General features: G+C 36.7%; 1 protein-coding gene across 1 annotated transcript in view; it reads right to left on the bottom strand.

The window, feature by feature from the left end:
• Positions 1 to 22,276: 22,276 nt before the first annotated feature.
• Positions 22,277 to 27,833, bottom strand: part of parvab (parvin, alpha b) — a 33,179-nt gene continuing 27,622 nt past the window's right edge. Inside the window, 1 exon segment of the mRNA XM_056462341.1 lies at positions 22,277 to 25,650. Coding sequence (XP_056318316.1) covers positions 25,574 to 25,650 — 77 coding nt within the window. The 3' untranslated portion in view covers positions 22,277 to 25,573.

Genomic DNA, 27,833 nt, shown 5'->3' with positions numbered 1-27,833 from the left:
GGGTGTTTCCCAGTATACTGGGTTGCGGCTGGAAGAGTATACGCTGCGTAAAACATATGCTGGAATAGTTGGCGGTTCATTCCGCTGTCGTGACCCCTGATAAATAAGGGACTAAGGGGAAGAAAAATGAATAACATGGCAACAATATTAAATAGCCTTTCACTATTAACACCAATACTACCAACACTATGGTAGACTGGATGTATGTTTATTAACTGTTAGATCTTTTGTTTTATGTACGCTAATAATGAAGCTGTTTTTCCGCCAAGGGTTGCTTTGTATTGAACCTTATCAAGTCAATCATGGGCAAATTTTGCAACTATGACAAAAAACAAACAAAAAAAACTGTTACACTGTAAAAAAAATGTAATGACAAAACGTCAAGACAACAATTTTTTATGTTCCTTTAAAGGGCACCTATTTTACCCCTTTTTTAAGATTTAAGACAAGTCTTTTGTGTCTCCATAATGCATCTATAAAGTTTATCAGATTATTTATTATATCTTTCAGAATGTTGGAATTTACGTTGGAATTTACATGCTTTAAACACCATGTAGCTGTTTTTTGTAGCCTGTGGCTTTAATGCTGGTTCTCCCTGCCCACCGTTCCCACATGCCTGTCAGAGTGTGCCTCCGTCTCCACCTCGGCTGCCTCAGATAAACAGACAGACATAAAGGAAGCAGACGTAACGTTTGTGAGAAATACTACAGTAAGAACTTTCCCAATGATTATTGGATGTATTTGTTGTGAAGTTAATTCAAGCCTTTCTGCAATAAATCACACAGAATGTCGCTACAAATTTCACGCACACACACAGCGGAAACACACATACAGCCACGCTTAACCTTGCACGGTTTTTGCATGGCAAATGTGACAGGATACACGTTAATATCCACTGCCAGATGAATATCCGTTATGTTGATGTACAAAATAAACCTGATTCAACATCCACAAATCGGGATTGAAGCGTCTTCTTTTATAATTTGTACTGACATGCGGCTGTGGTGACAAAAAATATAAAGCTGAAATAAATCGCTGAAATTTATTACGAACATGCACTGTTTTAAAAACATTTTAACTTGTAAAACTCACTCTTGATCACATTTGATGATGATTGATGATCCAGCCTGATCTCACGAGAAAACGTTAAGTATTTTACGTTTTGTCAGTTTAGAGGCTAATTCGTACGAATTCGAGTTCAGTCGTACGAAATTGTACGATTTTAAAAAGGAGGCGTGGCACCTAACCCCACCCCTAAACTCAACCGTCATTGGGCGATGAGCAAATCGTACTAAATTGTACGAATTAGATTGTACAAATTCGTACGAATTAGCCACTAAATCAAAAAGTTACGAATTACCGTGAGACTGTGTTGGATGATCACAGCAAGCTCAACCAGAGAACATACAGAAATCAGAGAGTAAAATTTGATACCTTTTAAGACCTTTTTTAAGACTCTTTCCATACATTTTAAGATCATTTAAGAACAACTTTTCAACCAGAAACACTGGCGAGACTTTAACTTACAGTATATTCACTAAATATTAAAAACATTTTAAATATAAAACATTATTCATATACTGAATAAAAATCGATTAAATCTAGCTAATTCAGCAGGTTGGTGCCTACAGAACTGCAGAAATAATGGTGTTACTGCAATAATCAAAGCAGCATGATGTCCAATCTAGCAAGATTTTATTGATTTGATAAACTACATAGCATCCTGATATTCGCAGATTTAATCTAGCCAAACTTTTGGCATACAACAAAATGATATAACATTTAATACCTTGCAAAATAGCATTTAAGAGTTTTTAATACTTTTTAAGGGCCTTAAATTTATCTACATTGATTTATCAACTTTTAATACATTTTAAGACCCTGCGGACACCCTGTCAACAGATCTTTAAATCCCAGTTGCTTTGCAAAAGATGATTTTGATCAAAGATGCCCTTTAACTTATTTTAAAAAGTGAATCAGGTTTCAACTAATGTTTTAAGTTATACAAAGTTTAACTCAATATTTTGAGTCAGTTTGATTGATGTATATTGAGATGACTAAAAAAGTTAAGTTAATTTATGACAGCCATAATTGTTTTTACAGTGTCTCTTTGCAACCTTTCTAAGTATGAAAGGTGTTTAGCAGTGCAATCACACCAGTGTTTAATCTAATCAGTTTATTTTTTAGTATCACAAAGCAAAAATATTCTATATCTGATTAATATCTTTCTTTTTTTTTAATGAGACCACCATATGTTTTAACTGTCTGAGTGTATAATTCATGTTTTTCTTTAGTTTTCAGGCACTCAGGGTTGAAGAACGTCCAAAATGTTTAAAACACAGTACTAAACTATCTAATCACATTAGAGGAGGGGGTGGGAGTGGTAAAAAGGTACATACTGATCAACTTTCACCACCTCAAGTAGGGCTGCAACTAACGATTATTTTAATAATAGATTAATCTGTTGATTATTTTTTTCGATTATCGATGAATCCGATTTGATGAATCGAAAAACAAGAAAACCATTCATTTCCAACCCTTTATTCAAAAAAGCTAATTCCTGAGCTGTTATAATAATAATAATAATAATAATTATAATAATAATAATAATAATAATAATAATAATAATAATAATAATAATGATAATAATAATAATGATAATAATAATAATAATAATAATTATAATAATAATAATAATAATAATAATAATAATAATAATAATAATAATGATAATAATAATAATAATAATAATAATAATAATAATAATAATAAACTAAGTAGTTTTGTCCTATTTTCAATCTAAATATCTAAAAAAATAAAATAAACCAAGATACATACTAGACACATGAAATAGCGTTAGAAATGATGTCTTGTTTTCTGGAAAAAAAAACACCTCAAAATTGAGTGATTGTTTGCTTAAAACAAGCAAAAATTTCTGAATATGGTGTGTGAAAAATAATCTTAATGAGATATAATCTCAAACAGAAGTTAAGCATCACTTAATTTTCTCATGCCATTTTTCTAGTCTAAGATTTTTTTTACATATTTGGACTAGAAACGAGACAAAATTACTAAGTAAGAAACGTTTTTTAAGGTGTAGCTATAAATGACTACAGATGGAAAAATGAATGATCCAAAAAAGGCGAGTGAATAAAAACGTGTCTTTAGTCTTGCAATGCAAAGTAACTCTACCACCGCTGCTTTACTACTGTTGTTAAACCTTTCACTGGTGAGTTTAATATATTCTATCTGAAACTGGAGGTGAGTTTTTTAGGCGACCATTATTTTAGAACGTTCACCCTTAATGTTTCCATGGCGACGTGTCATGTTTGTAACATGACACCACAGCCACAAGAGAGCTGTATGACAGATGCATCCCTTTTATTTTGTTTTTTCCATTTGGGTCAACATATTCACACGCTTGCTTATGTCATCAACTACCTGATATTCCAACTCACATAAACGTGAGTGCATTGTGTTTTTAAAGGTGGTATAAATGATCTTGATCGTGATCTATGAAATGTTTACTTGCGGCCGCGCGTTTGCCTCATTCATAAAAACGGAACATGCAGGATTCAGCACGTGAATTCAAGTAGCTGGTGAACATAGAGAAGAATAGATTTAACTTTATAGTTACTTTCACTATGTGTATCTGATATGAATCAAACACATCGGCAAATTGTATTTGGATAGATTGTTAGACTTCCATTGTGTGTTTCTTTTGAGTTTTACAAACTCTAAATGCATTGTTTTACTAGTACGTGTGTGTATTTACATATCTAAAACATAAAATAAGCATTAGGTGGTTAAAACGCTGCAAAATTGTGATATGACACGTCTTTCTCTGGCTCAGCGCCAGACAACGCGCCAAAGCTCAGTTTGAATTTTTCAGTTGCTGCTATGAGTTAACAAGCTAAGGCTAACTTGTCATGGTTGTCAAGCTTGATAAAGAGTAAACACCAGCACCAGGGACTTTATATTCCTCACTTCAAAACAAAAAAAAGTAGGATTCTTTAGTGATCTACCCCGCTGTTAAACTCCCTTACTCCTCATCCCTGTCTCTGAGGCGCAGAAATCTGCATCAGTGCGCGAGAGAGACCGTGTTTACTTTGCTCCGCGCTGAACTAAAGTGTTTTTTTAAATAATCAAATGTCCCCGTGTCGCACGACATAACGAATATGAAATTTGTTGCCAACACTTTTAGTAATCGATTTTTATCGACTCGTTGTTGCAGCCCTAACCTCAAGCAATACAAAATGAAGAAAAATTGTATTACTTTTGCTCTGTTTTACACTGTGCTGACATTTTTAGTCATACACAAAAGATTTGTGATCAGTTGCTATTTGCCAATAGAATATTTTGAGTCATGACAACCAATGTGTCTCACTCTCATTGAAAAAAACGTGTGCCTGGCCCTGAAGTGCCTATAGCTATGTGTTTTCAGAAAAATGATAGCGTTTCCAGCTGCCTATAAACACTTTTTCACCAAGGACAATAACTATAATTGAAGGTCACGAAACAATTACAGAAATCATACTGTCGTTGTGCAAATCATTCCAAATATAAAAGCACACTACAACAGTAACAGCATGGAGATCGATTTCAGAATGATTTTTTCTTTTCCAGCTGGTAATTATAAAAAGACTGACAGCCAATCAGATTCTGACTAAACTGACAATAACTACAGCATGTGCTTATACACTGGTGTGGACATTAATATAGTTGTATTATTAGAGATTTAATAAGTGGATAAATGGACCGAGGTTGATTCATCTTCTGTTTAGATATAGCTGACATTTCTTTTTTACAGAATCTAGAAAATTTGGTTACATTTACACGACAACAATGTAACCAAAAATTGAAACTTTTTTCTGTGTGTGTGTGTGTGTGTGTGTGTGTGTGTGTGTGTGTGTGTGTGTGTGTGTGTTTTAAAAAAAACGTTCATGTATACACAACAATGTTTCAAAAACAATCCGTTGTTTTATGCATATCTGTGAAAATACCCAAAAATGCTTTGTTACACATGCCAGACCAGTAATTACCGGTTGCAAAAAAAGAGTTGGGCGGTAGGATGCCAAAATCGAAAAGTCCAAAAATAGAAATGCTTTAATGCCAACTGCAGACGTCTTTGGCTAACAGCCATCAGAAGAGCTGAATGGAGTGAGGACCTAATTAAAAATGTTCGACTCTGCAGTTCTCATGTTATATCAAGTAAGTTCACGCTATGCTGAATCATACACATTACTATTCTTTGATTGCAGCAATGATTTCAGCAAAAACAGTTACATATCGTGAATTAAACTGCGGACACTGAATGCTTAGAATGAAATGTAAACATGTAAGCCCACATACCCTGCCGTACAGGTGCAGTTCGCTGTCAGAATGCAGTCGTTTTGATTGTTAATGATTACCCAGGCCTTGTACAGCTCCGTCTTCTTTCCTTGTCTTTGGCTAGGCAAAACCTTGATTTTTAGCACTACAAAGTTTTGAATCTGGTAATCATGGAGCATTTTTTTCTTGCACATGACCACACAGAACAACATTGTAGGCATCCAAAGACTTGTAGGCCTTTAACTTCACTATTGTAAAAACACTTAGATTTTTCAATGAGATATTGATGTATATTTTGGGCTGGATGCTTGACCATTTCGTCTTATCCAATATCCATTGGGAGGGTGTTATCGCAGATGGACCTGTCAGACGAACGCCGCTTACGTTAACGTTAATTTTGCCGAATAACTGTGCTTATCACTGGGTGACAAGCTGTTATAATATGCTGAAAGCATTATGTAAATAATATATATAATATGTAATCAACATAACTTATCTCTAAAACAACAACAAACTACCCCATCGGATGTCATTCCCTCGCTGTAAATATGAATGTTTTTTTTCTGTAACCTCGATGCGTGCACATCCTGTATGTTTACAAACCGGTAATTCATCTATAGGGTACTGGTGTGTATTTTGAATTTGTTGTGTGTATGTTATACAACAATTGAATCAGCTGGGTATTGTGCGCGAGTGTTGCTGTTGATATTGGGATAATTTTAATATTTAATAATATTTTGAAATTCTAAATTTGTAAGTCATACAGCACTGAATAAAGTCTCATTTACACTACGAGCGACTCACAGCGGCAAAGCAATAAGTGACTATTCATTTCAACAGAGAGCGAGCGTCTACCGACGATTTTCATCTACGCGAGCAACAACGACAGTTGGTGACCAGGTGGGCGTGTTGAGCGATGCAACAAAAATGAGAATCCTTTAACTTTATGCAAATGAAAAGCGACTTTCTTGAGTGACAACCAATAGGAGCACCAGTAGAGCTCACGTGATCCTCTCTCAGCTCACTCTGAGGCCGGTTGTATCGATCTCTGTCAGGTGACGTCACCCTAGTAAGCGCTGAGTTGCATTATGGGACATAGCCACCATTTGTGGGGTATCGGAGTTAAGCCTCATTCACACTACAAATGGGAAAGCGACAAGCAACTATTCATTTCAATGGAGAGGGAGCGACTTCCGGTGACCTCAATCTACGGGAGCAACAGCGACCGTTGGCGACCAGGTGGGCGTGTTGAGCAATGCAACAAAGTTATGAATCCTTCAACTTTATGCAAACGAAGAGCAAATTTCTTGAGCGACAGCCAATAGGAACACAAGTAGAGCTCACGTGATCCTCTCTCAGCTCACTCGGAGGCCGGTTGTATCATTCTCTGTCAGGTGATGTCACCCTTGTAAACGCTGATTTGCATTATGGGATGTAGCCGCCATTTGTGGGGTATCCGAGTTAACGTTAGCTGTTATGTGGTTTTAGCGTCTTTAGCAGAGTACATACAGTGTTACGTTCTTGTTGTGTTAAGGGCTGTAATAGTAAATTACACAAATCAAAAAGGTAAAAAATAATCACGATGACAGATATTTTAAATTTCCCACTTGGAAGAAAGGATGTAAGAAAGCATAACTCAAAACAGCAACACAGGCTCATTCTGAAAATGTAGCCCTATATACATTTCTGGAGATCGTGAATTATGTAGCCAGAAGTATGTATGGCTGCATTAAATTTTTTAAACGAACGCTACGGGGCGGTATGAAGCCGTTCCTTTTCGTGCTTACCAGCTGACCGCTTACCTCCGTATGAACAGCTTTCCTGCTGTAACCAAATTGTCCCATTAGCTCGCCATGTACGTCGGCGGACTTGAGACGCAGAGAGGAGTTGACCACGATGACAGGGTTTGAGGTCAGTGAAGAACGGTTCCAGAAAGCAGGTAAGACAAAAACAGAATGCAAAAAATAAATTAACAAGTAAATAACAGAGTGAAAATGTGGTAAAACCTGAAAATGTGGTAAAACCTGAAAATGTGGTAAAACCTGAAAATGTGGTAAACATTAGGCGAGGGCTTTTCTTTTTTGGATTGCTTTTGAAAATTGTTGGTTGGACTTAGGGAAGTGGGTGGGCGGGTCAATCAATAAAATTAGTTGGGTTTAGGGAAGGAGGAGGGTGGGTCATTTGATTGGTTGGTTAGTCAGTCAGTCATTAAGTCAGTCAAACAGTCAGTCAACTACGGCCTCTGGTGGGTTTATGCGAGAACAGCAGGCGCGAATGGCACTCACGAGAGAAAGAGATCTCAAAAACCGTACACAGCAGCCTCTTGTGGATTTGCGAAACACAAACTGCAAAAACACGTAGCTCCTGGGACGTATTTTGTAGTCTCCAGAAATTTATGTAGAGGTACGTTTTTTAGAATGAGCCTGGGTTGCAAAACAGCAACCACAAGTCTTTCCTCCATCTTCAAAAGTCTTCGTAGTTTTCTTGGACACAAACACAGTCATCTTAGCAGAAACCCCGCCTCTGTTTTTATTTGATTGGAGAATGAAACAGACGTAGCTGACGTAACGTGCTTTTTCCGCTCAAAGTTAACTTTTTTAATTGCGAGCGCACATCGCTCAACTGCAAAAATGCGAGGAGCAGCAGGCGGTTAAAACATGAGGCGTGCAGAGTGCATAAGCAGCGCGCCAAACACTCGCGGCTGTAAATAAATCATTTCTGTGTGATCGATGTGATTTTTCTTCAGCTTAGTCCCTTTATTTATCAGGGGTTGCCACAGTGGAAAGAACTGCCAATTATTCCGGCATATGTTTTATGCAGCGGATGCCCTGCCAGCCGCAACCCAGTACTGAGAAACAGTACTTAGACCAAGTCAATGACCAACGTCCAGCCAAAAATCCATTAAATATCAACGTCTAATGATGTTACAGCTTGATGTTGTGTGGACGTTACCACTATAACATCTATCAGACGATAGATTGCCATACTTGATGAATAAATGTCAGTATTTGACGTCAATATGACATTGGTTTAAGATGTTGGCTGGATATTGGATTTTGGTCACTCTTCAACACAACCTAAAAATCAACCAAAGTTTATTGTATCAACCATAACATCAAAATAACGTCGTTAGATGCTTACTAGACATTGAATTTTGGTCACCTGACGTCATGACCTAAATCTCACCTAACATAATGTCTTATGACGTTGTGTGCCTACTGGGTAGTAACACTGTACGTAACACTGACGGTAGCTCAAAAAAAGATCCTAAATGCTTTGAGATGTGCTGTCTGTGGTTTTCAGATGTCACTGTGTTACAGTAACCCCGGCCGCTGCTGTGCTCTGGCTGAGAACCAGGAAGAGCCCTAGTCTCCAGGCAACAGCTGAGGTTTTTTGATGTCCAAATGTTTGTGGACTAAATGTCTCTTTAATTCAATTCTGTAATGCAGTGTTTGAAGATACGGATCAATGGCTACTGCCTTTGATGGTCCTCCTGGTACTCAGAGGCATGTCATTGTGACAATCCCACACTGCGGGGACGCAACAAATACAGCTATGATCATATTCGGCTGCTGATGTTTCTCAAAGAGAGGAAAAAGAGGGGGGTTTAATAGCCAATCCTTGCCAGAAAAGGATTAGCTACACATGCTATACCACAGACCAGCACGCTGAAAGGGGACCATCATATTGTTCTTTTGTGTTGTCCCTGTTTCTGAAAGCATGCTATTAGGTTAATGTAAGATGAGCAAAGTGAAACGCGGAAGAGTGAGATTTCCACCTAATGACAGTCCATTCATCACAGACTCACTTTAAATGTATTTAAACATTGAAAGAGTGTATTAACCCCTTCACGGTCACCCCACATTTGGATCCTACGCTTGCAAATTATAGGATATATATACCTGTTGCACTTTTTTTAATGTACTGAGTAGTGTATCAATTACGGAATGGTGACATACAGCTTAAGTCAGAATTAATAGCCCTCCTGAATTATTAGCCCGCTGTATAATTTTGTTTAAAGGAAAGAAGATTTTTATCAACACATTTTTTAGCATAATAGTTTTCACTCATTTCTAATCATCTTTGCCATGATGACAGTACATAATATTTTACTAGATATTTTTCAAGATACTAATATTCAGCTTAAAGCGACATTTAAAGACTTAACTAGGTTAATTAGGCAAGTTTCATTTAATTAGGCAAGTCATTTTATAACGATTGTTCTGTAGACAATCGAAAACAAACATTGCTTAAGGGGGCTAATAATATTGACCTTAAAATAAGGTCATTAAAACAAATAAGACCCTAATAAAACAAATCAGACGTCCTCCAGAAGAATTAATTACAGTTGAAACTATTAATTTTGACTTCAACTGTAAATGTGGCAAGAAATTATTTAATTAAGCAACTTGTTTCCATTTTGTTCAGACTAAAACTCTGAATGGAGGGTTTTCACAAACAAACAGGATCCGTTAAAGCTATCTTAAACTGAAAATAGCTTCTGGCAGAACTTATCCATTAAATATGATTATAACCAGATGTGAGGGCTGATTAGATAAGTGACACAGGGCTACTAAAAGTGGGTTTTAGTGACTATATTAACCACAGCAATGACAAAAAGATAACAAAAAATGATTTAGTATTGTGTGTTAATTACAAATATCCCATTTAAACATTTTAAAAGGAACATATTTATCATTTTTAACAATAATTATTGGTTTTATGAAGAACTTTTAACATCATTTTCCTTTTCATAAAAGGTCCGTTATATTATAAAAAATGATCTTCACATTACTGAAAACATAGATAATTTAAGAACTGCTCACTGATGATGGACTTCGGGTTTTGATGGCCTTGCTGTGAAAATATATATTTTTCAATATATTCACTATTTTAGAGTTTACTTAATATGAAACAGTCACAAAATTATATTTTATCAAAGCATGCATACAATGACGGTGCCAAAACCTGGTGTAAACAAACTATTAGCAGTCAAACTATAGCTTTTCAAAGCTGCCATCCCAATTTTAAATTGCTGTCAGACCACATAAAACATAGAAATAGAAATAGCAGATTTACAAAACAAAGTCTTTATTTAGGTAAATTAACCCCCCCCCCCCCCACACACACACACACACACACACCCCATATATTCAGGATATTTATTTTATGCAAGTCTGTTGTAGTAATGTTATCCACCACAGAGCCTGATGCCGATAAAACTTAACTGAGTGATCGCTTTACATATAAGGTACCTCAAAGGCCAGTTTATACTTCTGCATCAAGTGCACATGTGCGATGGTCCAGTGGTGCCTTTGCGTAGTTGCATACCCTTCCCCTTTACATGCCTGTCCCCTATGCCAGTGGTTCTCAAACTTTTTAACCCGCGACCCCCATTGTAAGATCGTCAAGAACTCGCGACCCCCCACTACCAAAGCATATACAAACAATAAAAATAGCTTTTTTTAAGCTGTTCACAATATTTTAACTCGATTTACTATAGATTACAGGGCTCGAAATTAACATTTTTGCTTGGTAACACTGGTGCTTCTAACTTTAAAAATGTAGGCGCACCAGCCAAAATTTAATGGCTCCCACCAATTATCGCACTGTTACTACAAGTTTTATAAACAGATTTATTGCATTTGAAAATCAACACTAATCAAAACTAACAAGCAAAAAAATAAATATGCATGCGTGAGGAAAATATGTCTCAATGAAATCCCGTTATCACAAGAAAAGACATTTTTATAACATTATTGAGTGACCAAAAGATACACGGACGGATATCCCAAAAGATATCCCACAGACTTTACAGTGAATGCTAGTTATTTTCATAGCAGACTTGAAGCCAATGGAGGTCTTTTATCCACTCTTCAATAAGTATAGCTGGTGGATTAACATTCAGCACATGATCAGTAATCAGATGTGCCAATATTTGTAGCTTTAGGTGTTTCTAAAACTAAATCTGTCAGTGTTGTTTTCATTCTCTCGTCTTCAGCGCTTTACATTTTCGCGGTTGTAGCTCCTGTCATCTGAAGACAGGAGGCGTTGACTGAGTGATTGACAGCTGATTTTAACCAATCATTCGTGTTCAGTTCTTAGAGCAGTGGGCCAATAAGAAGAGCGCGAAGGCGGGGCAAGCGTTGAAGGCTTTTTTTACTGCGGCAAGTTGACATGACAACAGTTTTAAACTGTTCCTGAGCGCTGCGTTCCAAGTACAAAGATGCATTCTGCCTGAATGTGTCCTAAATACTTTATGAATTTATCAGTGATATCTTTTTAAAAATCTGAAAATATTAGCTTTCATTTTTAATACTGAAAAATATTTATTATAATCACTGAAAATTACACAATTTTTAAATAACTCTCGCGACCCCTTGAAATTATTCTGCGACCCCCGCAGGGGTCGCGACCCCCAGTTTGGGAACCACTGCCCTATGCCACCGGGTCCGGTGCAGCCTTTGCACCAACATAGGCTCATTCTGAAAACGAAATCCTATATCACGAATTACGTAGCCAGAAGTACGTAAGGCTGCCTTTCATTTTTAAAACAAACGTTATGGAGCGTTATGACACGTGAACTAGCTTATGTATGAAGCAGCTGACCGCTTACCTCTGTATGGATGGCTTTTCCACGGTAACCAGTTTGTCCAGTGGCTTGCAGAGCATGTCGGCGAGCTTGAGACACAGGAGTTAATCGCGATGAAGGGGTTAGAGTCCGGCGAAGAACGGTTCCAGAAAGCAGGTAGTATACAGACAGAAGCCAAAAAATAAAATAAACAAGCAAATAAACAGGGTGAGAACGTGGTAAAACCTGAAAACACGGTAAAAATAAAGGGGCTTTTCTTTTTCTAGATTGCTTTTCAAAATACTTTCAGTTGGGTTTAGGGAAGTGGGTGGTTGGGTCAATCGGTGCTTTTTAAAACAATATTGGTTGGGTTTAGGGAAGGGGGTGGGTGGGGTTATCGGTCAGTCGGTCAGTCAGTCAGTTAGTCAGTCGACAGTGGCCTCTGGTGGAATTACGTAAAAAGAGCAGGCGCGAATGGCACTTACGAGAGAAATTTGAGATCTGAAAAAGTGTACACAGCGGCCTCTGGTGGATTCGTGAAAACAAAAACAGCAAAAAAATTTACCTCCCGGCACGTCTCTCAAGAAATGTATATAAGGCTGTGTTTTCAGAACAAGCCAGGGTTGCTTTGTGCGATGGCATACCCCTTGACGTGACTGATGTTGACGCTTATGCGCACCTCTCGAAAAATGCAACTAAACATCGCAATGATGTATATCCCAAGCTCTGTGATTGGTTGGCTTGGCAGCTGTGATGAGTGTGGGTGCGGACGAAAGCCACACAAACACGTTGGAGGGAGTGTTTACAAGTGTCGAGTCCCATGAAGGAGCTCCAGATGTTTTGTGGTTACCTTATGAATAAAGTTGTTGCACATCCTCCGGTTCCCACCTCTGAATGAGCAAGTTTTAGCTACTTGTACAATAAGGTAGCGTTCAGAAAAAACAAAACACCAAAGAAACTCGATACAGAGGAACATAAAAGCCTACTGCCAGCTAGCATTTCAGAACTGTTATTGCAGAGCAACACAAACAGTGCACTAAAGTAAAAATGCATGGCTACACACAAGTCATGCGCCGTGGGTCACGGCGGTCACTCGATGCAAAAATCTAAATAACCTTTAATCTGACACGGACCCTAACGCATACCTCTCAAAAAATTTTTACTATACGTCACAGCAACACATTGTGCCAGTGGTCTGATTGGTCGGATTGATAGCGGTGATGAGTGTGGGCAGGGCAGGATCCGTGGATGAGGGATATGTCTGATAATCAAATAAACCATATCTTTTGCAAATATTAGAAAAATGTAGTGAAATTACAGCTGACCTCTTTGCGTACCTTCTTAATTTGTGTTGTTAACTTGCTACATCGCTTCCCTACGTTGCTACTTCAATTCACTTGCGCTCTGATTTGTTGCTGAATAAACAATCAGGGCGCTGTCTTCAGCTGATGGTCCAACGCAGGTTTCAGGTCTTGCTTAAACAAAAAAAGAAGATTTTTTTCAACACATTTCTAAACATAATAGTTTTAGGTTTCTCTCCCGGGACAGTATGCCAAACCAGCTATCATTGGTCAAATAATATCAAAGTGTGAACTCTTGAATCAATAAGATTAAAACTGACATTAATTAAATCTTAACAATCAGACATTTCTGATATTTGGGATTAAGATTTATTGCAAGTAGAGCAATGTAAACATTGTAAACTAAGCTTGGTTGATTCAACTATTGTAGTTTAAAACACTGTGAAACATCAATATCTGTGTATTGTCCATTAATATAAAAAGCTTATCAGACGTATAGGTAATATGAAGTAGGCTAATATAAATGTATAGTTTTATACATCAAATTTATCTTCTTACATTAGCAGATAAATCACAAGGTAGGCCTACTGGGCAAAAAGGGAATGTCCCTCAGACAATTTTAGAAGCTGTCATTCATTCATTCTCACCATACTCAAGGTCTTGGTCTCTTTTTTATCTCTTGTTTATCCTCATAGCATCCATGTGGAATAAAAGAAAGGCATCTTAACTCTGTCTTTCGTGAAACGGTGTTGCTGTTTAATGTTGCTGCGCAAACAAACGTTATGAATGCATGCTACACTTCCGAATGCATGTTGTGTTTTCTTTTTCTTATAATGCACACAGTTGAGGTAAGGGACATTTTCATTTGCCATTCACTGACAGTCGGACAGGCTCATCCAGTTCATCAAACTCCATCTTTTAAAATCGAAAGTGGAAAAAACTGTCTTATTATAAAAGCCAGCTTATCAGCGCGCTGCTACATTGAAAACATGAATCGATTCGTGCCTTCTGATTGGTTCTTGGGATATACCGGCTTTTGCTGTCAAAGGCAAGTGGCGTTTAGCGGCTTTTGCATGCAAACTGTTATTTCTGAATAGGTTGATGCTGCGATTTAGATGATTTGAAGCAAATCTATTTGTTGATGGTGTACTAAATGCCTAAAGAATTCACGCAATGTCATTATCTCATTTTGCATCTGAACTCTTCATTTAATAAAAGACATTTGATAAAACATTTAGGCGGAAGTGACAAATTACAAGTTTTATATGTTTATATATCAGTTTTATATCTTCTAAACGCAAATTTTATCACTGTTTTGGAGCACACTAGCTTATAGATATCCTAAAAATGATCAATACTAATACTAACATCTAAAAAAAACTTTATTTCAATTTCATGGGCCCTTTAAAAAAAGATCACTTTAAGAAAGGTGATAGAAGTGGACATGGAAAATGAGCACTAACTAATCTTACATTTTGGCCATTCCTACAGTACTCAAAAAAAGCTGACCAAAAAGGTCTTGAAGAACAAATCTCCATAAACCCTTACCTCCTTATGGCTTCAGCTGAAATACTGTATTTACCAAACAGCCCACTGCAATTCCAGCTCCACCAACACAAGCCCCCTTGCTAATGAAATTTAGCATTGAAAAAAGCTTCAAAAGCACTCTCTGGTGGGAATAAACGCCAGAGGCATTCTAATAATCCCCTAAAGACACTGCTTAGATGCTGGAATCAATTACTCATAATGACCCGGATCTTTAGTACAAATCAATAGCAGCTCAGATCTGCTGCTTGGCCAGAGAGAGTCCAGCATTTAGCAGCTATTTGGTCCTCCTCGGCCCTTTGTGTTTGTGAGTAAACAGCGGTTCTGGAAGCTGAACCCAGCTCGTGGGTTTTGTTTGATATTATGAAGGGAGGGATCAGAAGGAAACTCAGGGGAAGGTAATTGCAGCGGGCCGCTAATGGTGGGGACAGCTCTATTCTGGACACCTTGGTGCAGGACGCTCGATTGCACAGGTGTTCTTCTCTGTTATTTCTGCTCTCAAAGGCGCTTCTCTGATGAAGACACACTCACCACTTAATCCCCCTGCCTCTGGTGATAATGGGGCGGCAGAGAAGGCGTCAGAACAAAGGTTTATCGAAAGGCAATTGTCGCAGACTCTTCTAAACACACGTTTCATATTTAACACCAGCACTTAACACCAGACAAAGTATATGATAGGTAAGTGCATTATTTCTCAAAACACTTCATAGGCCGGACAGACTGGAGTGCGAGTCTGCAATTTTGTTGTGGCTTCACATAAAAAAATAAATAAAAAATACACCAACCTGCAGAGTGACAACCTGCAATTTTTAAGACTGTTTCGATACTTCTGGGCTTCTCAGGCATCAGAGACTTTCTGTAAAACTACCTGAAAACAAATACAGATTTAGACTGAAAGTGTCTTATCACTCACTAGAAAGTGCTGTTACTTTAAAGTCCACATGAAGCAGAAGCTGCGACCGTTGTTTTTGTTTTGTTTTTTTGGAATTATGAACAAGCAGCAACATCCTGCTCCTCCGTATTAGCTTGTGAAGCCAAACGGAAGTAACTGAGGTGCCGTTTACACTAGTATGTTTTAGTTTTAAAATGGCATTTTAGAATGAAAACGATCCACGTCCAGGCTAGCGTTTCACCCAGCGTTTTCTCTCCGTCCACATTACACCGCTGGAAACGCACATCAGGTGACCACACACACACACTCTGGCATGCACTGCAGCGTGCTTTGAGCACATACCCATATGAGAGCTGTGCACGTCGGACTGTTCATCAAGGATCTACCACTGGATCTAATCTCACTATATTTGTTAAGCGTGATTTTTAATTCATCTAGTCTCTATCTATCGACATACTGTATTCCCCAACTTTGGTCTTTTGAATCTATAACTTGTTCTCAGGTAATGTGTTCTGACTGAGCGCAAAGATAAGGATAATATATTCATTAATGTTACCGCGTACACTGATTCCGGACATTTGACTGATTGCTTACCTTTATTTTCTCTATTGTATAAACTTACTGTACATTATTAAAACTGATATTCAATGAAAGAGAGGGTATATTTCCTGTGAACAAAATGGCCATGGTTGACTACGCCAACTTGTAGAATCATTTGCGCTCTTCAGAATCCTATGGGTGACATTAAGGATACTACTTCCATATCTTTTACAGTCTATGATTTTGACACAGTTCCTAGGAAACTGAATATTAAATGAGAAAACAGTGGGCGTGGCTTTTTTTTCTACTGCAAGCTGATTGCATGTAGTAAAGTAAGCAATTCATTCTGAAAGATCTGGAAATGGGTTTACAGACACCTTCTCTGGTTGACAGTTGGATGGGCGTGGTTAAGTAAGTTAGCTACACTCAATACCTATAACAGATGTAATCTGAGAATTTAACTGAAAACAAAGTGCGTTTTCAGATTTTAAATTTAAGGCAAGGAAAGTTTATTTACATAGCACATTCACACACAGTGGTAATTCAAAAAGCTTTACATAAACAAGAATAAAAGAAACAAGAAAATAATTAAAAACAGATTAAAATGTGTTAAAACAGGTTATAAAGAAATGAAAATAAAAGAAAGACACAATAGTGCGATCTGTCTGATGTAGCATAGTGCTAATTCACTAAAGGCACAGCTAAACAGATGTGTTTTCAGTCTTGATTTGAATGTGCCTAATGTTGGAGCACACCCGATCATTTCAGGAAGCTGATTCCAGCAGTGGGGGGTGTAGTAGCTGAAGTTGGATTCACCCTGCTTTGAATGAATTTTTGGAATTTCTAATTTACTTGATCATAATGATCTGAGTGATCTATTAGGTTTGTATTCAGTGAGCATATCTGTAATGTATTGAGCTCCTAGGCCAATTAGTGATTTATAGATAGATAATAGTACTTTAAAATCTATTCTGAATGTAACTGGGAGCCAGCGTAAAGATCTGTTGACAGGTGTAATGTGCTCTGGTTTATTTGGTTCTGGTCAGAATCCTGTCAGCTTCGTTCTGGATGAGCTGAAACTGTCTGACTAGGGTTGGGTACCAAAACCCGGTGCCACCGGTACCTATGTAACTGGTAAGAACCGGAGCAAATCGGCATATGAATTATGGTGCCACTGGTAACTGCGACAAGGACGTAGCTAAAAAGCATCAAGAGGTACATACATCAAAGGCACACATAGGTACACGTTGTGTCACACCATCTCTAAACATTTAATTATAAACAGTAACACTTTATTTTGACGGTCCATTTGAGTTTGATGGCCCATTTGAGTATTAGTAGACTGTCTGCTTAATATCTGTTGATACTGCTGCTAAACAGACATTTAACTGACTATAAAAAACTTTGTAAGTACATGTCAACTTACATTAACACTAACCTAAAAGTGTACTTATAACCTAATGAGAATTAGTTGGCATGTAGATGCAATGTAACCTAAATTCAACAAACGGACTATCAAAATAAAGTGTGACCACATAAACAACTTTAAGGGGAAACGGACACCGCCGGCGATGTTGGGCTTTTGCACTTATTGCTTATGGAACACACAGACGTAGGCAACAAGCGCAGTACAGCGCATACGGTGAACGACTCCCTTCAGATTCATCAACAGGGATGATTGCGTTCATCACATTTTCTTAAACTGAGCATTCTAAAGTACAGCTATATTTTACAAACAAGGATTCTGACAGAGCAACATGAAGCAGATGATTTATAAAAAGTTGCATGGAAGGGGGGGAAACACGTAAAACTTAATGAATTAACTTTTTTTCGTTCCATTCAGCGTGCAGTATCAAATTCTATTAAAACAACACTCTTCCACCAGTCCTTACTTCTTATTTTCATCCAATACCTGAGTTTGTCATGGGGCGAACTGCAGTTAAAAGTCGAAAAATTAAAAATGAAACATTTCGAAATTAGATGAAAATCTCATGAAACGCTGGATAGCCTGATGACGTAATGATGTTAATTGAGCTATGTACTACAACATGTAAAACAGGATCATAAAAGGAACATTCAAAATCAAATCATATAAACACCTTAATCATATTATTGTCTTCTTCAGATTAAGGCAAATCATTCGATTACTGATTTCCGTGTAAAATGTGGTGATAAGCCCCAACGTAGAAAAAAGGTATTCCCTGATTTTAATGACCTTTCCACAGGTTAGTAGTAATGTGCAGTAATAGTAATTGCATAATGCAAATCTTAAATTCATGCTAACAAACAAACAAATAATCAAAAGAAATGTATTAATGCAATTCAATTCAAATATATAAAATATGAATTGATGTATACTTTAAAATTTAATTATATTGTTCAATTAAAATGATTCAAATATTTTTGTGGAGTCATTTACCATAATTTTGTGGCTCAAAAGTATCGGTTCAGGCACCGCTACCGTTTTAAAAGTATCGATTTAGCAGCGGTATCGAAATAACCCGAACAATACCCGTATGTCTGACTGTCTTTTTAGGAAAGCCAGTGAGGAGTCCATTCCAGTAATCCACCCTGCTGGTGATAAAAACATGAACAGATGTCTCTAAATCCTCAATGGAAATAAAGCATCGAATTCTTGCAATGTTTTTACTGCTTTGACATGACTACTGAAATTCAGATCTGACTCCAGAATCACACCAACATTCTTGACCTTATTTTTTGATCCCTAGAGCCAAGCTACACATTTTAGATTACAAGGGAAAACTATTTTTTCTTAAAGAGATGCACAGATGAATTGTTCACCACAAAACTAGCAATGTGTTCTAACTAAATCATATGCTTGTTTTTGATTTCATTTGCACTTTAAACATTGTACTAATAAAGTTTTCACACAGATTTTGCTCATGTTCAACTTGATCAAGCTAATTTGCAGTACCGATCAACAAAACATTTGTTTTTGGTTGGACTTCTGTGTAGTATTCAAATGTCACCATGCTCTTGATAACCACACATTTAGTCCTGAATGCGAATGCGTGATTAAAAATGTGTCTAAATAAACAGAAGAGCCTTCAAATAGGAATTCATGAATCACCATTAAATAAGGTGACCAGATTTGTGAAATGGAAATTGGAGACGTTCAGAGGTGATAATATTAGTGATATTCTCATAAAAAAAACATCTTAATCAACATCTTTAGCCATAGAAAAATATTTCATTTAAATTCAAGTGAGTTAGTGGGAAAAACATTTAATTTCATATATTTTTTATGATTCTCTTGATTTTTCCTGTTTATTACAATGTTATTTAACGTTTTTCTACAACATAATAATTTGCGTGCACCAATTTTAAGTTTATTGATAGATTAGTTCCAGTTAACCAGTAGATTAGTTCAGTGGTTCCCAAACTGGGGGTCACAGGACAATGACGAGGGGTAGTTTAGTGATTTACAAACTCAAATAAATTTTATTTAAATATAAGAATTACCATATTTTATTCATAACCCACAGAATATAGTTAATAGTTACACTAAATACAAATAAATATTTATCAGCCTTTCAATATTTTTTTTCCATTGGATTGTGATCCCTGGGGTGTTTAGATTAACCACACAGCAATTGTGTCAGCTGCAGCAGATTGATTTTATGGGGCCAGGTTAAACTTTCTGACAACCTTTACGGCACTCTCATACATAACAAATATAATATTTCAGGTTAATATTAAATTAACTTAATGACTAGAAAAAAATGATATGGTTATAAGACTGTTGCAGTTTTGTGTTGTCAACATTACAGGGTAATATGGCAAAAATGTAATCTTGATAATTATTTTCCATATTGAATGATATATACAATATATATATATATATATATATATATATATATATATATATTATATATTTCAATATAAGTTGTAATGCTTCCAAATTTAAAAGACTACCCCAACAATGACTGAAGCCACAAAAATTAGAAGGTCCATTAAATGGCATAAGATTTTTGGCTGATAAATTTTCTGTGTGTTGATATCTCTAATATCAACACACTTCTAGATTCCCATTGTTGCACATTTCTGCTGTATAATTGGCTCTAAGATCAATATAGAGTAAAAAAAGTCCAGAGCTTATCATTTTTATTGACATAAATTTTATCACGATTTGATATAATATCGTTTATCGGCCCATCCCTAAGTTTGGTTCCAAAGTTTAATCACGGTATTTGTAGTAAAAGAGCAATTCCAGCATTATGGATGTGACATTTAAGGTAAAATCTTAAAACATAAACTCACATACTGTAGAAAGTATATGTTAACATTATATTTAAACATCTGTTTATATTTTCCAAAACAGCTAACCACAGAGTTAAGGGATCAGAAAAATATCAATGTGTAAACATTTTTTATATTTTAAATTAGGAAAATAAACACTCACTCTCGATGTGACCAAAAAAGTTAGCGAGTTTGCAGTATACAACATACTTTGTAGAAATTCTGTGAATTAAACTGCAGAACCCAAAAGAAACGATGCTAATCAAAAGGATAAGAGCTGGCTCTCTGTAGAACAAAAAATATTGATTTTATTTTATTTTACATTGAAATTGCCACTTGTGTGATTTTGGTAAATCAAATATAGTTGTTTGAAAACAATGACAGATATTTTTGAGTATTTTTGCAGTTCTAATAAATACAAGCCTACATAAAAAAAATCTCGAAAGTCTTTGCCTATTTTTATTTATTTATTTTTTTTATATATAGGTTGACATTCCCTGCTGAAAAATCCAGCTAAAACCAGCCTAGGCTGGTTGGCTGGTTTTAGCTGGTAGCCTGGTTTTAGAGGGGTTTTGGCCATTTCCAGGCTGGTTTTCAGCCATTTCCTGCCTGGTCTTAGCTGGTCAGGCTGGAAAATGACCAGCTTAATCCAGCTAAAACCAGCTTGACCAGTCTGGTTTAAGCTGGACATAGCTGGTTGTGGCTGGACTCCCAGCCTGGCTAGGCTGGTCAAGCTGGTTTTAGCTGGTCATTTTCCAGCCTGACCAGCTAAGACCAGGCAGGAAATGGCTGGAAACCAGCCTGGAAACGGCCAAAACCCCTCTAAAACCAGGCTGGTCGACCAGCTAAAACCAGCCAACCAGCCGAGGCTGGTTTAAGCTGTTTTTTTCAGTAGGGTTTGCATGGAATTGCTCAAAAGTTTGGTTATCCAAACAGTAACAAATGTTCCAAACAATCATGGTTAACTTGATTTAATCTAGTTATTTTTGTAATAGTTTTTAACATTGCATTTATATATTTACTTTATATATTTTCTTAAACTTAAACCTACTGTTTACAAAGAGTATATTTTTTTTTATTTAAAAATAGGAGCTGTTTACGTTTTGGGAATGTATCTTTAGGACTGGTATTTATAATTTGGCATCTTATTTTCCCTTATACCCTCATTTTGAGAACAAGACGTGTTAACTATATAACTGTTTAGTCATTATTCATATCGAGACGTATTTTCCCAGTTTATGAATGACTTTTCAACAGTGGACCTGTGTGGACATTTTCTAGTTTAGTGCAAAACAATTCGCTCACCATTTTGTTCAGTCATATTATTTAGATAATACAAACAAAAATATGGATTTAATTAAAACGATAAGTAAACATGTGCCTACCTTAAAAGCAACAATGACGTCTCTGTTGATAATCGATAATAAAATGGCTGCTGTTCTTCCCTGGTCTATTCTCGCAGCGCCCTCTTTCGGGGAGTAGGATAACTACACTAATGTTGCCAGATTGGTCGGATCCCACAAACGTTCCAATATTATTTTACAATTTTATTTATTTAGCCTACATTTTTCTTGGGCCAGGGTTCTGGAGAGTGTTTGGGCGTGGTAGAAATCATGTAAAATCTGAACCCTTTTGGTGTCCCTTATGGTTCAATCCAGAGTTCCATTCTCTTTCATTTGTTTTCTGCTCTAAATTATAGAATAGGAAAGTGACAAGAATGAATAGTGAATCAGGCCAGAGTAATTTGCAAACTAATTTGGACAAATAAAGAACATGATTACCTTTTATCAGGTGATGTCTCTGAGATAATAAAAAATTCATTTATTTATTCATTTAGTAGACAATTCCAAAGTAAAAACGAAACCAATGTGAATAGCTCATTTTGAGGGATGTAAACAATAACAATAGTCCTGTAAAACAACGTATTTCCTGTTTTACATTTATCATTTTCAAAGTTTCCTAGAATCCAAAAAGGTACACATATTGATAAATAATGTTACGATAGCTGTTTTAACGTTGAGTTATGATTAAACTCCCTCTTTTTTACAGTTATGAAATAATTGGATAACAGACAGGAAATGTTCATGGGTCAATGACATCTCTACATTGAAATGGTCATGCATACCCTAGGACTCAAAACCATCTCAAAACCTTGATCCGCTGGTAGTGCTATGAAGTTTAAGACATGCACAAAAATAACATTGAATCTTTAGTTCATTTTATTGAAATGTTAAGCATTGATCAAAGATTGAATTTGACTCTTACAAACATAGAAAAATAGATTGACATCACAGAAAGTGGGCAAATAAAAGAAATACAGTTTAAGTCAAAATGATTAGCCCTCCAGTGATATTTTTTCAAAATATATGATGTTCAACAGAGCAAGGAACTTTTCATAGTATTTCAGATAATATTTTTTCTTCTTATTTGTTTTATTCAGCTAGAATAAAAGAAGTTTTAATTTTTTAAACCATTTTAAGGTCAATATTATTAGCCCCTAAGCAATATATATTTTTTGATTGTCTACAGAACAAAACATTGTGATACAAGGACCTGCCTAATTACCCTAGCTTGCCTTATTAACCTAATTAAGCCTTTGAATGTCACTTTAAAGGGCACTTATGATGAAAATCAACTTTTTTAAGCTATTTGGAAAGAAATGTTTGTGTGTGTATAGTGTGTCCACTATCATATTGGAGTGTTATAAACACAACGTGTCTTTTTTCAAATTTCCTGACTTTAAAATAAAAAAAACTTTAAAATCCCAGTGATTTTGAGGCTTACCGCAAAGTGACATAGGAGTGCAATTTTCCCCACCCACCAAATTGATCGACAGGCACCATGTTTCTATAATAACATTTGGTCCCTAGTTAATCGCGTGAGTTACATTCTAAAAATAACCCGCAATAGGCAAAATCTGTGAAGTAGTCCATCTTATTTTTTACTAATATTATAGATGTTTTAAGGTTGTAAAACCCCTCACTACACACTTTATACACTTTTCTCAGACAGGCATTAACATTTTCACACTTTCTCTCTTGTTTAAACACTCACGTAACTTCTACTTTCCTTTAACATGTCCAAAATCCAACTTTTTGTGCGATGGTCAGCATCTTTCTCTGCCTTTTGGGTGCTATCTTGGGCACCATTGATGGTGCAGAATGTTTTGTCGACTTTGTGGGGTTTGTTGGGGAGAAGACTTGCAAATATACAGTACAGCACCTCAGAGTCACACTGCTAACGATCAAAGATTTATGTAAATTTGGCAAGCTGAACGCATTCTGGACTGTACAGGTGACACGGCACGGAGGAGATTGATTGCCAATGGTCTACAGCCAATCAGGACGCAGAACATAATGTGCCAATCAGGACGCACAACAGTGTTAGACTCATAATTTCAGAAAGGCTTGAATAAACTCCACCACAAATACACCAAATAAACTTTAAACTTTATTTTTGACTAATGAGCTGTATTTTAGCTTCATCCGAGTCTGTCTCTGTCACTGACTGCTGTTTATCTGACATAACGCATGATAAGCAGATATGCACATGGGAACGGTGGGCAGGGAGAAGCAGTTCATTTACATTTAAAGCCACAGGCTACAAAAACAGCTACATTGTACTCAGACACCAAAATGGGCAGATTCTGGAGGCTATAATAAATGATCTAATGGGTATTTCGAGCTGAAACTTTATAGACACATTCTGGAGACACTAAAGGCTTATCCTAGGGTGTTCTCACACCTGCCTTATTTAGTTCGGTTGAATCGCACTAGAGTTTGTTTTCCCTCTTGGTGCGGTTCGTTTGGGCAGGTGTGAATGAAGCAATCATACTCGAGTGCGGACCAAAAAAGTGTACAGAGACCTTCTTGAAGAGGTGGTCTTGGTACTCTTTCAAACGAACCCTGGAGTGCTTCGTTTGTGGTGAGAAGATGATACGAACTAAAACAGACCCAACCTCAAAAAGTACTGCACCTTTTTGGACTAATCCAGCTGCCGTAGGCCGATGTGCTGTGCATTATGGGATGTGTAGGAAAAATATTTGTTGCTTTACCAACAACTTTAAGCAAGGAGAGAGAGAGAGAGAGAGAGAGAGAGAGGGAAAACATTACCTGATGGATCGTTGGTAATATTTTCAGAAGATGACCATGTTGCAGTTTAGCTAAATTAATTCATGCCTCCTCCTGAAGTGACTTGCGATGCGCCTTCGCCATTTGCAAAGCATTAAAACATTGTTTTCCAGCCGCAGCTGCACTTCATTCTCGAAATGCATAGTTTGTCTAAAGTGATGTATACAAGCTATTTAGTATACTATGACCAGAGATACAATCAGCCTGTGCAGTCATCATAAAACGCAACGTTTTGTGTCTGCTGTTTGTTTACTTGCGGGAGTTCCATTGGCATTTTCCTGCACATTAATTCTGACCAATCGAAAAGCAGTTTAGGAAATACGTTCAATAACATCTGGCCAATGGGTGATGTGGACTTTGTCACATGACTAAATTTTGGTTCTTTTCAACTGGTTCGGACCAAAGCAATCAGTGTGGTGTGAAAGAGACCCAAAATCGACAGAAAAATGGTACAATGCATCATTTCTTGCCCTTGGTTTGGACCAAATGAACCGAACTACAGATGTGAAAGCACCCTAACATCTTGTAAAAGGGGTAAACTAGGTGCCCTTTAAGCTGAATACTAGTATCTTGAAAAATGTCTAGTAAAATATTATGTGCTGTCATCATGGCAAAGATAAAATAAATCAGTTATTAGAGATGAGTTATTAAAACTATTATGTTTAAAAATGTGTTGAAAAAAATCTTCTCTCCGTTAAACAGAAATTGGGGGGGAAAATACAAGGGGGCTAATAAGTCAAAGACTTCCACTATATCTCTACATTTCCTATATTTCCAGGCATATTCTTTTCTAAAAAATAACAATTAAACAAATCAGAACTTTATAAAAGACCAAGTGAACTGAATAAATAAAACTACCGTTTAGGCTCAATTTCAAACTTCAATGAAATACAGAAAAGAATTCAACAGAAAAATACTAATAATACTGATACGGCTGTGACTTTATGCGCTGGGCATTTTGGTTGAATAAATCAAGCCATTTTTGCATGTTGGAGCTTCTCCGTCACTCCACATTCCTGTACTTGGTGAAGAGATTGTAGAGGACCCTCAGTGTGGACTTGAGGTCGCAGTTGACAATGTCTGAAGAGACACATAAAAGAGATGAACATGATTCAGGTATGTAATGAGGTGACTGGATGCACTGTTAATTTCAGTACGAAACATAATCTTTCTTCTCTCTCAACATTCCTGACATTTCAACTGATAATGTCAAGTGCGGCTTCCAAAACACATTTACAATGTTAGATGTTCCAGTTTTACGGAGTCTAAAACTGGTTAAAAAGCACAGTTGGGCATATAGCTTTTTTAACTATTACTGTTATTTTAGAATACACACAATACAAGGCAATTTAAACTAGTTACAGCAAAAAAAAAAACCTGAAAGCTGATTTAAGTTAGCACTGTCACCTCATAGCAAGGAGATTGGTGGTTCGAGTCCCAGCCGGGCCGGTTGGCATTTCTGTGTGAAGTTTGCATGTTCTACCCGTGTTCATGTGGGTTTCCTTCGGGGGCTCCAGTTTCACCACAGTCTAAAGACATGCGCTATAGGTGACTTGAATAAGCTAAATTGGCCGTAGTGTATGTGTGTGAATGAGTGTGTATGGATATTTCCCTTTACTCGGTTGCAGCTGAAAGGGCATCCGCTATGTAAAACATATGCTGGAATAGTTGGCGGTTCATTCCGCTGTGGCAACCCCTGATGAATAAAGGGACTAAGCCGAAGGAAAATGAATGAATAATGATTTTCTTTGCAATTTGGTAATCTTTAAATTTAGGTTTCAGTTTTGTGTAATATAATTTTAAATGTATTTCTCAATCTATGTTCGCATTGATTATTATTCTAAATTGTTTAGCGTTAAATTTGAGTTTTTTTGAAATATAGTTTTATGTGTTTCTTTATTTATTTATGATTATTATTTATCTGTGACCTCAATAGTTTTGGCAGACAATAATCCCCTGTAAATGTGGCGTACCCTGCCAAGACAAACCATGGACAGTTCTTGTAGAATCTGATGAATGTCTCTACAGTGGTTAAACATAAAATAATATTCATATATCTACATATATCTATGTATAATCTGTAATATATCTTTTCCCAGTACTGGGTTGTGGCTGGAAGGGCATCCATTGCTTAAAACACACGACAGAATAGTTGGTGGTTCATTACTCTGTGGTGATCCCAGATAAATAAGGGACTAAACTGAAGGAAAATGAATGAATCAATAATATATGTAATGAAGAATCTCAAAAATAGTTCCCTCTAAGAAATGCTGGGTTATTTAAACCGAAATTGGATCATTAACTTTCTTCAGCTTAGTCCCTTTATTCATCAGGGGTTGCTACAGTGTAATGAACCACCAACTTATCCAGCATATGTTTTACGCAGCGGATGCCCTTCCAGCTGCAACCCAGTACTGGGAAACATCCATACTCACTCATTCACCCACATACACTACGGCCAATTTTGTTTATTCAATTCACCTATACCGCATGTCTTTGGACTGTGGAAATCAGTGCAAACCGACACAAACACAAGGAGAACATGCAAACTCCACACAGAAATGCCATCTGACCCAGCCGGGACTCGAACCAGTGACCTTCATACAGTGAGGTGACAGCGCTAACCACTGAGCCACCATGTCACCCCCAAATTGGATCAATTTTCATTCAAATTTGGATTAAATTTGAGCCCATTTGGATTAACCCAAAAATTTAGTTAAATTTGGTCCTATTAATTTAATACAAAAAAAATAACCCAGCAGTTGGGTGTGTCTCTATTACACCCAGAATTGAGATGAAATAACCTGGCAATTTTTATAGTGACTTTTTCAAATTCTTAATGGAGGTTAAATTGACAACTCAATTTATTCTTCATAGCTTCAGAAGTAGTTCTTCCGACAAAAGGACTTTTGAGACACTCAGTAGTTGTTTCATTTTGTTTACACACTTCTGCTGTTGAACTGTAGTATATAACCAGTTAAACTGTAGTATAATCACAATATCACACAAGTATCTGCTTAGTCATTCTCCTCCAACCGTTAGTTTGCTAAGAGTGAAAGATGAGCCCAAAATTAAACCCCGCCCCCCTACTCAATATTCCATTTCAGTAGAAAACACGCAATCATACTGACATACCAGCCTTATTTTACAGGGAAACGTAACTAATTTACATTTTGTCAGTTTAGTGGCTAATTCATAGCCCCTAATCTCAACAGTCATTGGGGGATGAGCAAATTGTACTCAATTTTACAAATGAGCAAAAG

The sequence above is a fragment of the Danio aesculapii genome, chromosome 7 (assembly GCF_903798145.1).
Source record: "Danio aesculapii chromosome 7, fDanAes4.1, whole genome shotgun sequence".
Taxonomy (NCBI): Eukaryota; Metazoa; Chordata; class Actinopteri; order Cypriniformes; family Danionidae; genus Danio; species Danio aesculapii.
The sequence above is the reverse complement of the archived record's forward strand: the minus strand, read 5'-3'. Positions and strand labels throughout refer to the sequence as shown.